Raw genomic sequence first — 17,379 nt, 5'->3', positions numbered from 1 at the left:
GTTTTAGCCAACCCTCTGGATATACAAATGAATAATAAAAAATTTCAAAATGAAATGAATGAGAATGGTATATTTATTTCTGGGGAGGGGGACCACTTTAATTCCAACATTTTAAAATTATATTATTTATAGCCGAAATGGCCTATTAGTCTCGAATGGGCTTTGGTGGTATATCACTTTTCAAATTGTTGCTGTGAAATATTATCGTCTTGTATTACTTTTAAAGAAATTAATAAATGAAGAATCTGCATAAATGTATGCATGTTTCTTGCACTCTGGGAAAAATTATGATATTTAGTGTTAACCATCAAATTTTGAATAACATAGTCTCTCTTCCGAACATGTACACCTGGAAGCTTGAATTTTATATTCCATATTTTGTAAACCTTTAATGAATTTTATACAAACTCGGTGATTTGAAAGCAAGCAGTGGCAACACTATATGAATTAAAACATTGTTATCTCCAGTGCTTTAGACTGTATATCGGAAATTCTAAAGATATGCTTGTTTTAAGTATTTTGAGATTTTGCTATTCAACTGAATTTTACATGCCATAAGTGCAAACAATGTGATATTTAATTAATAAATTTATTGCACAAAATGTTAATAATAAAGAGCTAAAAAAAATTCTGCAAACTATCTTACTAAGAAAACTATACATCGATATGATAAACTGAGAAATGCCTGAAAGCATAGAAAAATGCATGCTGACACTTAACACTTCATTGGCAATTCTAAACACATGCTGCTTTTAAAATTCTTGTAATTTTGCTGTTCAAGTGTATCTGGCATAAGCACAAAGAAAATTATGCTTAATAATAAAGCTAAAAAGAAATGGGTTAGCAGGAGTGAGTGCAACAGCAAACTGGTAGACCGAGAGCTTAGAAAAACCTTAACAAACCCTCCTAGGCAACTGTTAAAATCTTAGTCCTTTCAGATTTTTGTTTGTTTGCAAAACCATTAGTGACATTGTAGAAGCTTATCTGATTTTTCTTGCTGTAGTAGACAGAGAAAGTTTTTTTGGATGCAGAATGTATGTTTGTCTTTAATACTTCTTAAGTGATTTTTATTTAGATAAGGCTTCTCGTAACTGACAGTACTTACAGAAGTTGGGAGAAAAGTTTGCACTAATAAATTACAATATTTGAAAGTTTGTTCCGAAGATAATATCTTAGAATAAATTTCAAAAGGCAGCTCTTCCACATTCCTGTTTTGATTTCCCTAGCAGTAATGGAAATAAAACTCTGAAATACTTCTTTCTTAATGAGGAATTTTTCTTTATGAATCTCTGTGATCATAATTTAGTTATTCGTAATTTGCATTCGAAAGCTTTGATGGAATAAAAAAGGTATAACAAAAGTATGTAGCTGTTGATATCATTTAAGGATTTCTTGGAATATTTTATATAGTGTAAAAACTGTTTTTCTCAGTTTAATTCTATATGGCAAATTAGAATCTAATTATTTTTCACCTGAGTAAATGTAAGAACTGCTTGCTACCCCTAAAAATAGGTCATGGATGTAAGAAAGGAAGAAGGGGGGCCAACCCCGCACTATGAGTGAAGCACTGCTTCGAGGCTTCAGTCTCCAGATGGAATGTTTTTTGTTTATATTAAGAAGCTCCCTTGACAGTGTTTTGATAGTATTTGGACATGTGACAGTTTCATAACAATGAAAGGAAACATTCATTGTGTGATGGATAATAGCAATTTGTATAGTTTAGTGACAAATCACATCTTAGTTATTTTTCAATAACTAACAATAGCAATATTAATTATGAATTTGTTTTATAAAATTGTAACTTGTTGAACTACAAAATGTAGATTGTAGTAAAAATGTTATGCTTAAAGAATGAAAAATACCTTATAGTACATTTAAAATTGTATACATCTTTCGATACCCTTGATAGAGTATTCGCTACTTTATGTTATGTTCCAAACGCCAAAATGTTTTAAATAAAATTAATTTTTTTGTCATCTACATATTATTGTAACATGTACTTTTTAAAAATTTTTAGAGAAGCTTTGCTCATTTTAAACTCATCATTTTTTATATAACTAAAAAATAATCACGTTGGGTGTACACTTTTTACTTATTTGGGTTAATTAAAAAATAAAATTACCACCAAATGCTGCAATGATCATCAAAATGTATGTGTATTTATGTATATGCTTGCAAAAAGTGTGTATCTGCCTTTAGCAAAATGCATAAATATTTATAAATATATTTGAAATGAAGGATTTATTCATTCATAAACTCATGTGAAAGTCAACTGTGAATAAATCTAATTATTAAATGAATCTAAATTTATAATGATTATAGATAAAATTATAAATCTGATAAGCATAATTAAAAGAATTATTCTCTTTCAGAAATATTCAGCGAAAGTTAAGTACGTGGAAATGAGCTCCAATATTTAACATATTTTGCTATTAAAATAAAAGGTGTCCTAATTTGAAATGGTCTGAATAGAGCATTAATCATAAATTGACATAGACTTTTGGATTTAAAAGATGCCTCAGAAGCTAAAAAAATCATGTCATATTTGAAAAAGTATTTTAGGAAGAAGCTCTATAAATAGAAAAGAAATAATGCATAATTTTAGTATTAATAATAAACTTTGATCTTAGTTTTTTGTGATCCTTAGCCGAATAAAATCGAATTACCTTCAATTTTTTTTTCTAATGTAATTAACGAAAACTTGTGAAAATACTTCATTCAAATGAAAGTGTTCTGGGAAAATTATAGCATTTAATTCTATTCAAAATGAAATTTTGTCTAAATATGTATTCTTTTCACATACTTAGGACTCTTGAAATATTGCAGAAAAAGAAAATATATACATTTATATGTATATCTACAATGTAATTATAAAGTATTTACATCTGATTGTGTCAAAACCGATTGATCTTAATGGTAAGTCACTGAATGTTTTGGTCACCACAAAAGGATCGCCAGTGCTTCAAAGCAGTCTATGGGAAAAACTGGTTAGGGCCTTTCCTCCTACTTCCTAAACTCGGTGGTGTAACAGCCCTAGTGAACTACGGCCTACAGTTCCTTTTTTCTGTTTTCTTGATCTTTGGGCCCCGAACTGTATCAGCATATGCCGTGGGCAAGTGGTCAGCTCCTTGCAGGCCCTCCAGTGTTTAGTCCCCAAGCAAACTTGGTACTCATTTTATCGACCGACTTGACCTTTTCACGTGGGCTCGAAAAATAGTTGTGTTCCTTCACTGGGGGCTCTTCGCTCAGCAGATATAAAAAGGGGGGGAAATGTTCAGATCGAGTCTTAACGACGAGGTGATTAGTGCTCTTTTGTTGGCAGGCAGAGAAATGGTCAGTATTTATTTTCGGTCTAGCTCCAAAGGTCTAGGCGTTAGAATGAGGGATGTATTCTAATCGCTTTCACACTGCAGGTAGATGTATACAGTTTTCCCACGAAACACAATTTATTTTTTATTTTCAGACGAAATGTTTTATGCTACAACTAGACAATTTTGTTCATTTTTTGGTTAAAATAACTTTTTAAACTTGCACATAGGTTATATACTGAAAAATAAGCGAAGTAATCAGGGTTACCTATATTCACTTGTCACAGTATAGAGAATTTAGTGATTTAAAATATTCAAACATATCCTTCAAGCAATATATAGATTTTCGTTTTAAGTATTATGATTATTCCGATATTGAAGAGCAAATTAAATATAGTTTAATTATTACAAGTGTCATTTAGAAAGCAGTTTCGAAGTTAGAAAGCATTTTCAGTTCTCAAATGAGTGTTATTGGATTTACACTTCTGTAAAATTCATTTCTGGAGAAAAAGAAATTGGTAACTGCGTGTGTGCTGCATTGAATCATTATTGAACAACGCTAACAAAAATTTACCAATGCACGAAGTAAGAATTTTTTTAAATAAATTTTTCTTCCATGTGACGTTGTAAATAGCGTTCCCAGGCTTGATCTGCCTTCATATCAGGGTTATATAATATCTTTAAATTTTTTAACCGCTTCACAATTTTTGGTTCGGTAAAGAAATGCAGAAGCAAACCCTGGAGGTTTCACCACTTAGAGATATTATAAATTACTTTTACCTTAAAATAGAAGGGAAATAGTTCGTCGATTTTATTGTTGCTGCATTTTTTCTCTAAAAGCAAAATTGCATATTCAGCAACCCATTAAAAATTCAAAAAATAAAGATTTTTGTTGAATGGAGAAATATTTCTTCAGTTTTTAAGATCTACGTTTTCAGAATGCTAAAATCGCCTTTAAGGTATCAGATTGTTATGCAAAATTTTCAGATCTCAAGCTTTTTATCGTTGCTCTCTTTTGGAGTAATGAAGCTTGGAATGAAGATTCTTACTGAGTTGATGAATATTAATAAAGAAGCGTACTGAGGATTAAATTCAGGGAACTAAAAAATAGTACACATCTCAAATACTCTATATATCCTTAGTATCCTAATATATCGTTTGATTCCCTCCAAAACACAATTCTTACATAAAAATTAATTACTTTCTGAACATTACTTGTGACTGAGTGGTCAAGACCCCTGAATACTGGTAGTTCAACTTGGGTTTGAGGCCAGGCGATCGGGTTGGCTGCATGGTTGGTTTTCGTTGTTTGCCCCATGTGAAACGTGAATGCAAGATAGTTTCCCTTAAAAGTTCTCCACAAAGGCATCCTTTCCCATAGAAAGGCAGCCTTCGTGTGTTTTCCCATGTTTAATTAATCTAAACTAACGTATGTACTTTCTGAAAGAATTGATACAAATATCATATTATATAGACACAAACATATAACAACGGATAAATTAATAAGTTATAAAACTTTTTTTAATTTTGAATTATAAAATGTTCTTCCCTAACTGCTTTAATAAAAATTCGTGTTTCATTTTTTGCACAGTCGAAATTCATTTTGTCATCAAAATTATTCATAAAAGGAAGGGTTTCTAAATATAGTTATGAGATGCTCATAAATATAGCTTTTTTATTTTGAATATAATTTTATTTTTATTCGTCTGATTAAAGAAAAGATTATCTGCCTAATCGAAGGGGGCTTTCGTGGAGGATGTTCGAAGGAAATTGGCTCATATACATTAACGAAAAGGAAAGGTTCATGCAGTCAATCCGTTCATCAAAATTTGAACCCGTGTTGAATTATCAGTGTTAAAGAAATTTTATCTCGTGGAATGCATGTGATTTAGAAATAACATTAAAATTAATTTTCATCACCTGAAACGTTTATATTCATTACACTGCATTTACATGCAAGTTAAAAACTGGAATAAATTGAAATACACAATTACAAAAAGAATGAAACAAAGAAAATTTCCTTTAAGTTTAGGCATTATTTAATACCGAACTTGAAAAAATGATAAATAACAACTCAAAGAATTTATAATGGTATTTGCAAAAGAGAAAAAAAATTGAAGAAAGATCTTAAAACACAAACGTGCAAGAATCAAAGTAAGAAATTATTCTTTTTATTTTCTCCTCTTGAGAAAATATTTCTCGGAAGACACCGAATTCGCAAACAAGCCATGTGGGTTCAAATTGTGGACAATTACCCCTACCCATTAGCGGAACCCACAAAAGAACACACTCGTTAGGGTATCGTAAAATAGTCGTCAAGCCTCAAGCATTATAATTCCTACCCCTGCAACCAAGGAAAAACTGTTCCGAGCCCCCAGTTGCCGTACACTTTGCTCGAGACATATATGTCCCACCCCCCAGGAAAAGGTTAAGGAATGAAAGGCTGAGTCAACTTTGCCCAGCCTGGGGATCAAACCCCGGACATGTGGTGTAGCTGCACAATGTGCTAGCTGCTTTGCCACCGGGCAATCCTTCTAGTTCCTACCTCCATGAAAGTAGACCTCTCCCCTCTACTCTGCCACTGGTTTAGTGAATCACATATTTAGAACTATATATTATAATTTGAATTGCATATTTTATAATTTGAAATATGAAAATTTTAAGTTTATTATTGGTATTTGCATTACATGGGCTGAGTTAATTTCTCAAACTGGTATGGTTCTTTTTAATATTTTAGTACTTTTCAATTTATACCACTTTATATTCAAAAAAGAAATAATAAAGTTAACATATAAGCTTTTAATGTAGATATGCTTTATCATTTAGTTATTTGGTTAATTTATTTATGTCGAGGGTAGTTTTTCCGTTAAAACTCGCTCTTTCGTTTTGGTGTATTTCTTCATTGCTAAGCTGGTAGTTTGGGCTGTCTCCTTTCTTGATAATAATTCTCTATAGCTATCACTTGCACAACCATTTTTTAATGATAATTTTTTCTTTTATCTTCTCTGCAACATGTTTTACAATTTGGGATTTTGGCAGACTATGAGACTTCTGTTTCTTCAGGAAAAGGTATTTTTCTCAAAGACTGTATAACCACCTCATGAAATTAAAATGGCTGTAGAACTTTGTTCATACCAGGTTACAAAGGTGTCCAAACGCAAATAAGGTTCATTTTATCGCATGTTTCTTAAGTTTGTACGATTCATTTACTTAGGATGTCAAGAGGTAATTTCTATTCAGTTTTGTAAACTACAGCTTCGAATGAATCACAGTTTGAGAGCTGATTAGAATAATTACATACAAGTGATACGTACTAATCCCTTGTTATCTCATTTTGATGTTTAAATCAACAGAACTCATTAAAGCAAAATTATCAATATGGCACTAAAAATTCTTGATATGATTTTAATGGAAAAGTACTACTTTGAGTACTAAATATGATGTAGTTACTTAAACTGTTTTTATCCCTCCATACATAGATGTTTCTTTTAACTGGCATTAAACCTTAAAAATTCATTCTAGAATTAACTTATTTCTATTTATTTTTTATTTTTATTAAATGAAATTTTTTCCCGAATTTTTGTAACAAATTGAAATATTTACTATGGCATAACGATTGGCATAACATTTTTGTTTTTAATATTTGTTAAAATTTTGGAACTTATAATACTTGTTATGATTTGAATATATGATTTCATTGAAATAAGAATTCTAACACCCTTTCTAGAAACTACCTACACGTTTACAACTATGGTCACTTCAAAATGTTATACAACCATAAAATGCAGGAATTACAAGGGACAAAAACTAAAAACAATTATGACTAGTAAATAACACTTACAAAAGTGAATTTCCTACACTTAGACCTATATATAGCAGAATCTAAAAAATAATAAGAAGTGAAAACCTCAGATCTGGTACCAAAGATAATTAGGAAGGCAGAATGTTCTGGTCTTAAATTAGAATCTGAAGGAATAGATTGAATTTATTTTTTTAAAATTTGATTAAGCATGAAAAGAAATTGCTAATTTATTTTATGCATATTTTTTCCTTTTGTAAAATCAGTTATTAATAGTAACCTTGCAGACATTTTATGTTTCTTCTTTTTAAATCAATGGTTTAAGTAATTATTCTATTTAATATTTAACAGTTAAAACATGTAATAAAATTTGAAAAAATACATTCATTGCAGGTGTGTTTCACAGGAAAAAAAATTATCAATCCTTCAATATTACTATATTATAGCTTTAAGTTATTAAAAAATACAGGGCATACCTGTTAAATGTCCAGCTTTTTCTTCCCATCTTTGTAGTAGATCACAGAATCCCGTTTTTAAATTTTATCCTTTACTACAGAAAATGTCTCCCAGTAATACATAAAATTTATTGAATTAACCTAAAATTGTGTAAATCTCACCCTTTTTAATTTTTTTATGATATCGTATTTGACATGAATTGTCTTAATAATGTAGACATTTGTAGAATTTATGAATGTTTAACCAATGCTTAATCCGTTATTCGTATTTGTGTTTTACATTAATATATAATACATTACTAAGTTTATCTATACAATAGTATGCTCATTAATGATTTGATTTTTGTTATATTTTAAGGTACTTTGATAAATGAAAGGTTTCCTCATAATTATGTATTATCACAACTTTAAAAGAAGTTGTCGAATGTGCCAAACTTTTACAACCATGCATGTAATCACTCTTCAGACAGCCATTATTATAACAATCATTCAATCAAGAAACATCGTCATTTGCTTGAGCATTCTTTTTGTCATATTTCAAATTCTAACAGTTTTACAAACAAACCGTGATTTTTTTGCTTTAAACTTAGTTTTAATATATACACTTGCAGAATTTGCCAGCAATGGAATAAATGTCAAATTTCTGCAGGAATTTTGCACAAAATCTCCACAGGGAACAACAAACAGAATATTTGGTAGATAGATGTTTGTGCAATAAGTTTTTTTTTTTTTTTTTTTTTAAATCAAAAACGGACTGCTGTGTACTTGGGGTGAGGGATTATCGCAAAAAAATTACAGAAAGCTTTAGAGATGAATGTCTCTCGTTTTTTACTTTATCACGAAATCCTTATTTAAGAACTAAAATTTATATTTAAAACTGCTAAAATATGTTTGACTTTTCATATGTTGATAATGTATGCCAACTTAGATAAATATTGATAGTCTGGGAATCTTTTTTAAAAATGGCATGAAAATCACTAGCTTGTACCGAATAAGTATTTTACTTTTCATACTTGTACCGGATAAGTACTTTACTTCCAAGTTACTTTTTCATCTGCAAAAAGAATTGCCAAATCGTACCAAGATGGTGTCATGTGTTTTAAAGACCAACACTTAGACCTATATATAGCAGAATCTAAAAAATAATAAGAAGTGAAAACCTCAGATCTGGTACCAAAGATATCAACTTTTTTTTTTTTTTTTTACTCATGTATATTTTAATCTGGAAAAAAGTATTCTTAAGTTGTTAAGGCTTTATTTAACTTGTTTTTTTTTACTCATGTATATTTTAATCTGGAAAAAAGTATTCTTAAGTTGTTAAGGCTTTATTTAACTCGTTATTCTTGAATAGAAAGTGTAGCAAAGGTGAGAGACGGTTGCGAGGAAACACATCTAGTTTATTGGTTTATGGCCTTTTTACTAACAATGGAGGCAGTAGGATGTTGTGTTGTTGCCTTTTACTAATGGTGTTTGAAATGAAAATCGTCTAGCTTTTGCTTTGTCATAGTTGCAATTTTGTTTACTTCAAGACAGTGGGGGTTGTTGTACGCTTAGGTAACTGGATTCTCGTAATGCTTAGTTTCCGCTTGTTAGTTGGGGGCTCCACTTTAGTTCGCACATTGGGTGTACATATGTTTTTTGAACTGCATTGTCAGATTTTCTGATGTTTGATTCATCGTGGGGTTGGAATTTTTTCTCAGTTTAGATAAAGTAAAATTCTGGCATTGGTGTGATTTTAATTTTATGATTTTTTGTATGCCAATGAAATTTTCGGGGGCGGAGAGGAGAGTTTACTTCGGTGCTTGCACCAGGCTAGAGTTCATTCTGATTCTGATTTTCAAGCTAAGAGAAAGAAAAGGGAGAAAAGAATGGGGGCTTCACCCCTTGCGGGTCTTGCTCTCGCAAGCGCCGGCTATTGAGTGGATTCGGAAACAGATTTGAATTGCAAAGTTGTAAAGCAGTAAAAGACAAAGTTTGGTGGGGCTTGACCTCCTGCGGGGGGGGGGGGTTGCACCTCTGTCTGAGGCGAGGTTTCTCGCGGCTTTCTCGCTGATGAAAATTTGTTTGAACAAAGAAAGTGCTCTACGCAAAATTTGATTTCACCATTTCATCGTGTATCATTGAGATCTTTGAAGAGTCATGTTAGAGGCTTTCCAGTTAGATCTGTTTGTTATAGACAGAAGAGATTTATTACAGCTAAGAAGTTTGTGCCGAAAGTGCTCTACACAAAATTTAGTTTCGCCGCTTCATCATGTATTTTGGAGAACTTGAATAGTCATGTTTGAGACATTCTAGTTGAAGGAATTTGTCATGAGATACAGATTTGTTCCAGAAAGACGTATCAGGCACCCCTTGTTCCTGAAATCAATGGACGCTTCTGAAAGTATTTTGGCAGAAAAATGGTCTTTGCTCATTTCCCAGTGGATTGGATTGGACACTAAAGATCTTACTGTTCAGTAAATTGTCTCTTACTCAATGAACATATTTAAAGTGGTTCCTGGCTGATTGAAGAATTTGTCTTTAATATGCTACACCTGCAATTCCTGAAATCAATGGACGCTTCTGAAAGTGTTTTGAAAAAAAAAATTATCTTTGCTCATTTCAGTCTCCCAGTGAATTGGACACTAAAGATCCTTCAGTCCGAAAAACTGTCTTCCATCTGTAAGTGAAATTTTAAGATTATTTTCTCTGTCTTCCCAAATGCCATGGTGGACTTGTTAATAACCATTTATCCACATATGTAAATTTTTATTACTTAAAATTAAATAACATTAAGAAGTGATTAGAAATTTTAAGGAAATGACCGGTTAATTTGGAGAATTAAAATATGTTACAACTTCTTAATTTGTGAAAAAAATTTTAATTATTAATTGTTTTTGTAAGCTGAAATTTTGTGTGACAGATGCGACAGATAGTAAAATTATGTGGTGGAATACTGAATGGTTTATCCTATATTTGGTATTATTATATTCAAGAATTTGATAAATGTGTTTGATTTAGAATTTTAATTGCATTTGTGTATTTATCTTGTGTGTAATTTACTGTGGTCTGCCATGTCCCTCCATTTGTTTGATCTGGGAGGCTTTTAAAGAAACATGGAGTTTTATTGAATTTAGATTATTGATTTTTCCTTTTTGCATAGGTTACTCACAACGTGAACCTAAAATTTAACTTGTATTACCACTATATGATTGTTTATATGAATTCTCTTATGATATATGAATGATGAATAGAATTTTAGATTTTTTTTAGTGTTTGGTCTGGCACCACAGTCAGTTTAAGTTTAAAGTTTAAATAGCTGAAAATTAAAACATCTAATTTTCAGCTATTTAACAGAAACTGGAGACTAAAATAAGTAATTACACAAATTTAGCCAATAAATGCTGTTATACAAGTCTTCATAAGTAGATTCAAAATGCCATGCTTCTCAGGGATTAAATGAATAAATGTAAAAATCATGGTTGAGTTAAAGAAGACTACTAAGGTCATCAGAGTACAAGTGGATGAATGCTGCACACTGGTAGTTTAATCTGGTTCAAATCTCAGAGATGGACTCGCTATAGGCATTTTCATGGCTTTCCCGTTGCATAAAATGAATATGAACCCATTTCGCATAAAAAATCTTTTCATGCATCCCCTCCTCTCTCATATACATTGCCATAATCAGAAGCACATAAGACCTTTTGAATAATTTTATTTAATGTTTTGCTATTTATTCAAAGTGATTATAGAGTACTATAATAAATATAATTTGCATTCTTATATATTACAATATATAATATTCATATATTTAATGCTATTTACAATATTTATACAATATGACTTAGTGCTAAAATGAATTTCTTTCCATTACATATATGTCTTCAATGTGCGATAACCAGTGCTGTCTTCCTAATGTGCACTATCAAGGTCCTGGAAAAACATGAAATTTTATAAGAAATTTCAAATTTTCAATTTTGTACACAGTAAAAGTACCAGCTAATAAATAAAATGTGCATACACTGAAAAGACCAGCTGCTTTTGCATAACTTGTATGATTTCACTGCGCTTATTGCATATAATCCTGAATTAACCAAACCTAGAACCTAATAAGAAAAGCAATACATTAGTAAAACAAAATTTAAAATGTATATGCAAAGAACTGGGAAGGGAGGAGGAAAAGTACACCAAAATACAATATCTCAAATAACTTTTGAAAATAACTTACTCTATAAAATCCATGATCACTGAATACATTTTAAAAATTTTATTCTTTGAATTACAAATTGATAATTAAACATTCTTTATTTGAGAAACTTCTAAATTTCCACCCTTTTGAAAAAGATAAATTTAATGTAGTTCTGCATTTCAAAATTAAAATTTCTCTTTTGAGAAAATTGTTCCTGTTTTTAATAAAGATTACCGATTTCAATATGGTACAAAAATTAAACTATAGAAATTTACATAAAATGTAGTTATCGCTAATCAATAATCATGAATAAAAATTTTTACAACAGAATAGGTTTATGTTAAAAATTATTTTTAAATAATGTAATGCTTTTTAGTGTACTATAATATAATATTCTGTATGCCAGTTATTTTTCTTATGGTTATATCTTTCAGTTCTGAACATTTTATAGAACAGTAAACTTACTGAGTTGAGCGAAAAACTGAATGTGCTTAAAAGCATAATTATTCAAAAGTAACTTATTTTTTTTGTTTATAGCATTTAATAATTTTTTTCCTAAACTGTTCATATTTAGAAATTAAGAAAGCTACATTATGTAGAGAGTTTTTAAAATACTTAAAAAACATTGAGCACACCATTTCTGCAACTTGTTATTCTGAGTATTTTTATTTTACTGAAAACAAAATGATGTTTCAACTCATATACTATATTAGTAATCAAAGTATTATGTTAAATTTCCAACAGAACTGAAAACAAAATGATATTTCAACTCATATATATTACTAATGAAACTGTTATGTTAAATTCCTAATAGAGACCATCAAAGATATAGAAAAAAAGACATATATGAAAAAGATTTCACTATCATCCATTGGCCATTATTTATATTTAAATTCCCATAGGTAATAAGATACTACATATTTTAACAAAAATCCATCATCTAATACTATAACTTGATTAATTACAATATTATAAATGCTGAATCATAATTAAATTTTATTTCACAAGAGTTGACAAGAGTTTTCATTTTACTACTGCTGACAAGAGTTAAAACAAGAGTTGACAATTTAATTTGCATAACACTAACATTAAAACAATTCAATTTGCATAACACTAACATTAAAACATATTCTGATACTAATAAAAGGTGCTGAAAAATAATAAATGTAAAATTAAAAATATACAGTTCTTATGATATCATAAAAAAAGCATTAATCACATGTTTGTGAATAACATATCAGAATATGTTATAATACATTTCTCAATGTGCATATTATTCACTTGTAAGTATTTTTTCCCATTATACAATTATGAAAATCTAAATGATTACAATATCACTGTTATGGTAATATTAAAAATATAAATTAATAAAAGGCCCATTTTTTAAATTAAGATGTAAACACTCAAATTCCATATAGATAAAATAGATTTTATACACACTTAGAATATATAAATAATTATCTACTCAGAGACTATATTAGGGCCCTAGACATTTTTTCTTGCCAGGCCCCTACACCCAGATGTTATATAATTTTAACAAGAACTTTCTAACAAAATAATAAATGATAAGTTTATAATAACAATTAACAAAAATAATCAGTTTTTCAAAATTCTTTAATACAGTTTCCATTATTCGTATGATTATAAGTGTGCATTTGATTATGTATCAATACAATCAATACAATTAGAAATTTTTTTTTGTATATCATAAATTAAGAAAACCAAATTTATTCCATTAAATGTCAAAACCATAGTTTTGAAAAAATGATTATGAAACTAATTCGAAAATCCTTTTTTCTGGCTTTTAATTATGCAAATTTTTTTATTATTTCTTTATAATATAGTTTTTTTTTTTTTTACATGTTTTAATACTGAAAACGATCTTTTATCTCATGCATTTGATACAAGCAAAATTAAAAATATACATAATATAATTTCCGTATTAGGAAATGTTAATACAATTTTTGCCGTCTTTATAATTCATAGCATGTCAAATGGCAATGTTAAATTTTGGCTTTTACAAAGTAATAGAAATTGTAACAGTTCCTCATCTAAAATGGTATCTCTTTTGGTAGACTTTTGTATTAATGTCTTCACTGTACCATTTTTTTACTAATGTGGTATCTTCAGATTCATTTGATATATTGTCATTTATGTTTGTATGAAATATTTTAAAATTCTCATTAATGCCTTTGGAACTTTTGCTATGTAGTTTAAGTTGAAAAGATATTTAGTCACATATTACATAAAAGCAATTTCATTTAAAGGCTTCCTGACTCTGATTGCATGAACTTCTGTTGTCCTCATCACGATGAACTGTATCAAAATATTCTTTTTGTTTTCACCACCCTTTATTAGTATCAGAATATGTTTTTATTTCTGACACATTTAATGCCTCCACTTCTATGTTCAGAAATAAATTTGTTAAACTATTAACATAATTAACCTTCTGAGCACCATGACCAGCTTTACATGAAGCATAAAATAAGAAATATATTATTTATATGATTTTAAAAGTTTTTGTGTTAAACAAATGTTATTGTTATTTTTCAAATTACAACACACATGGAGCAGTTGAACATTTGAAATTGAAATATTTGGCAAATAGAGCACTCTAAATTAAAGTCAACATGAAGCTAGTTGGGAACTTGCTTATGAAGATTATGAATTTTATCTACAACAACAAGAATATGAAGTTTGAATTTTCAATGGTATTAGCAGAGTTGTTTTCATATACCAAAAATTATATGAATAAACTGGATTCAATGCAGGATAAATTGTTTGTGCCAGCTGTTTTCCTGGTATATCTGTTACCAAGACAAAAAGTCTTTTTGACATATCGAGAGCTACATTATCCAGTCTAGAAAAGAAAACTTTGCCCAGTAATGGTATTTGTCAAACTAAAAGGAAGTCATGTGAAAAAGGATAGTGTGTTAAAATGAATGCATTTCACAAACATGAAACAATATACTTAAATTACAAAAGAACTTAACATTTTTATGAACTCATCCATTTCAACAAAAAGGGCCTGTCAGGAGCTTTGGAGAGTTAATATTCATGGTCAAGCAGTTATAACAAAGCCTTTGATATCATTGCATACTAAATACTAGTTTCAGTAATGTCAGGAGTGAAAAACTTGGACAGTATATATTGTACTTAGTCTTAGAAAATTAGTCTTAGGAATACTAATATATTCTAGAGAACTATCCAGTTCAAACATTATATCCAGAAGGAAGTGCCAGGCATAAAAATGACAATACACTTCATGGCACATAACTGATGACATGCCAAAATAAGCTTGACTATCTTTCATATCTTGCAGAATTCCCTAATCTCAATACCACTGAACCAGTCTAGAGCCACTGGCTTTGCTAGAGAAAGAGCTAAAGTCACCTTTAATGATTATGTAAGACTTGTATTAATGACTTTCAGGAAGAATCACAACAATGCTGGCCTCCCAAACCAGATTTAGACTATATTAATCCTTAAAAGGTCATATGAATTCCTAGCAAACAATGGGGAATGCGCCATTTGTGAGACTTCTGTCTTTAAAAAAAAAATCTCTGCAACAGCAAATACTAATAAAATGTGTTACAAATTAACATAAAGTAAATGTAAACATTTTTAATAATATATTAATGGATGAAAAAAATACTCCATCAAAAGAGGGTGCAAACACAAAATTTGTTAAAAATTGCACGAGGTTTTTTAAATGGACTATTTAAAACAAATATCAATATTTATTATCAAATAAGTAAAACCTAGAAAGGGGAAATATTGAAGTTATAAATGATACATCATGTTCTCTTTTTATTTACATACAGTTGTAGCATTTGGTTTTACAATAATGCAGCCATACTGGCTTTCTAAAGGAACAAAGGAAATATTTCATTCTATGCGCCATTTCGTGATATTAAAAAGGGATTTCAAATTTCTGATGAATCAAATCTTCATCTACTGATGCCAAATTTTCCTCCGGTTTACTAAAACATGATTTACTATGAAATATAATTCGCAAGATAGATAATAGTTTTAAAGTTGCCATTCCCTATCTTCTGGATCAATATGGGAGCTAATGCTTCCAGTTTTGTTTTTGATAACCTCCTTTTTTTTTATACAGAAACCCTGGTTAACATGAATCTCTACACTAATTACTGTACTAAAACTTGATAAAATGCACTCAACTGGTCACTAACTTCACAACGTTAACTAACGTCACAATTGGTACCAATGGCACTCATGGCTTCTGTAAAACCCGCGGTCAATTCGAATGTTGCAGCAAAAGGTTCTACAGTGACCAAGGCGTATAACATTTCCTGGCAGTTGGACAGAATGATATTGTCCTCCTCACTTTTTTCTGATGATATTTGTTATACCTCATACATAACAGTTTGTACACCAGATTCCACTGCAGCACACATGGCAATGCATTAATCTACATTAACAAACTCCTCAAAACTCATCATTGACACAACAATTTCGATTGTTGAGCAATGTTACTCATGCTGACTACATTTTAAAGAATATTGTATTCTGTGAGGTTTCCCATTAAGTACAATGGAAAATTTTTGAACACAGTCCTAGAAGAATAAAGAACAGGAGGAAATGTCAAAAACTTTTAAATTTTGAGTTAAATGATAAAATCTAATGATGTGACAGACTAAAAAACAGTACATAATTTATAGTAACTAGAATTCATGTTAACGAACAAAACTTTCTATAAGATCATATGCATTGCTGCCAGGGCTGATTTGTTCATATTAACAGAGGGTTCACCTTAAGCGAGTTTGTGTTATGAGGGTATACTGTAATACCTTTATATATAACTATTTCTTATACATATATATTTCTTACACACACACACATATATATATATATACAGTCAAAAGTCTTTAATCCGGACTCATCGGGACTTCGGCAATCCTAATTATCGGTTTTTCCGGATTATAGATCATCAGTTTAAATCTGGTAAGATGGCATGCAGAAATTATAAAATTAAAAATATGAAACCATAATTTATGAAATAAAGAGGAATTATGATCTAAAGGGTATTAAAATTTACCCAAAAAAAAAAGCTTTATATTTATTTGCTTGTAACATTTCTTTCAACGCACGCATGCGTAAAGCATACATTATGCATAGTCGAAATTAGAAAATTGCAACCAGAAACTATTTGATGTGTATTCGTGATATTTATAATGATGAGGAATTTGATTTAAATCATATCAAAGACGGAGTACATCGATATGAAATACTACATTTAGTAAGGAACTATAAGCCAAATAAAATAAAAACATCTGCCCTGAAGATAAGGATAGTGCTGAAAGATCAACTTCCAGTTCATTGCGTGCCGCGATGCCCCCCCCCCGGCAGAGCAGCGTGAAATTGATAAACATATTTCGGAATGATTAGAGAATCAAAGGATATGACTTTATCCATTTTTTGCAGCAATTCCACTTTTTGTTTGATGGACATCAGAACATGCTTTCGCTTTTTAAATCCTTTGGTAGCTCCAGAATCGGAAATTCTTTTTGAAATAATCGAAAGTTCAAGCTTACTTTTATAAAATTGCTCTAACAGTCTGCAAAAAGTAATTAGCCAGGTCCAATTAGAAGATTAAGGAACAACGCAATCTGCAACATTAACTGA

At 30.0% G+C, this 17,379-nt stretch overlaps 1 protein-coding gene across 1 annotated transcript in view; it reads right to left on the bottom strand.

The window, feature by feature from the left end:
* Nucleotides 1-11,239: 11,239 nt before the first annotated feature.
* Nucleotides 11,240-17,379, bottom strand: part of LOC118191638 (uncharacterized) — a 53,254-nt gene continuing 47,114 nt past the window's right edge. Inside the window, exons 5-6 of the mRNA XM_035362466.2 lie at nt 11,563-11,647; nt 11,240-11,474 (exon numbers count right to left, since the gene is read on the bottom strand). Coding sequence (XP_035218357.1) covers nt 11,473-11,474; nt 11,563-11,647 — 87 coding nt within the window. The 3' untranslated portion in view covers nt 11,240-11,472. The remainder of the gene's footprint in view (nt 11,475-11,562; nt 11,648-17,379) is intronic.

Source organism: Stegodyphus dumicola, chromosome 8, assembly GCF_044657685.1.
Source record: "Stegodyphus dumicola isolate Sdum_Otavi_A_Nest chromosome 8, ASM4465768v1".
NCBI classification, from domain to species: Eukaryota; Metazoa; Arthropoda; class Arachnida; order Araneae; family Eresidae; genus Stegodyphus; species Stegodyphus dumicola.
This window is presented reverse-complemented; position numbering and strand designations above follow the sequence as displayed.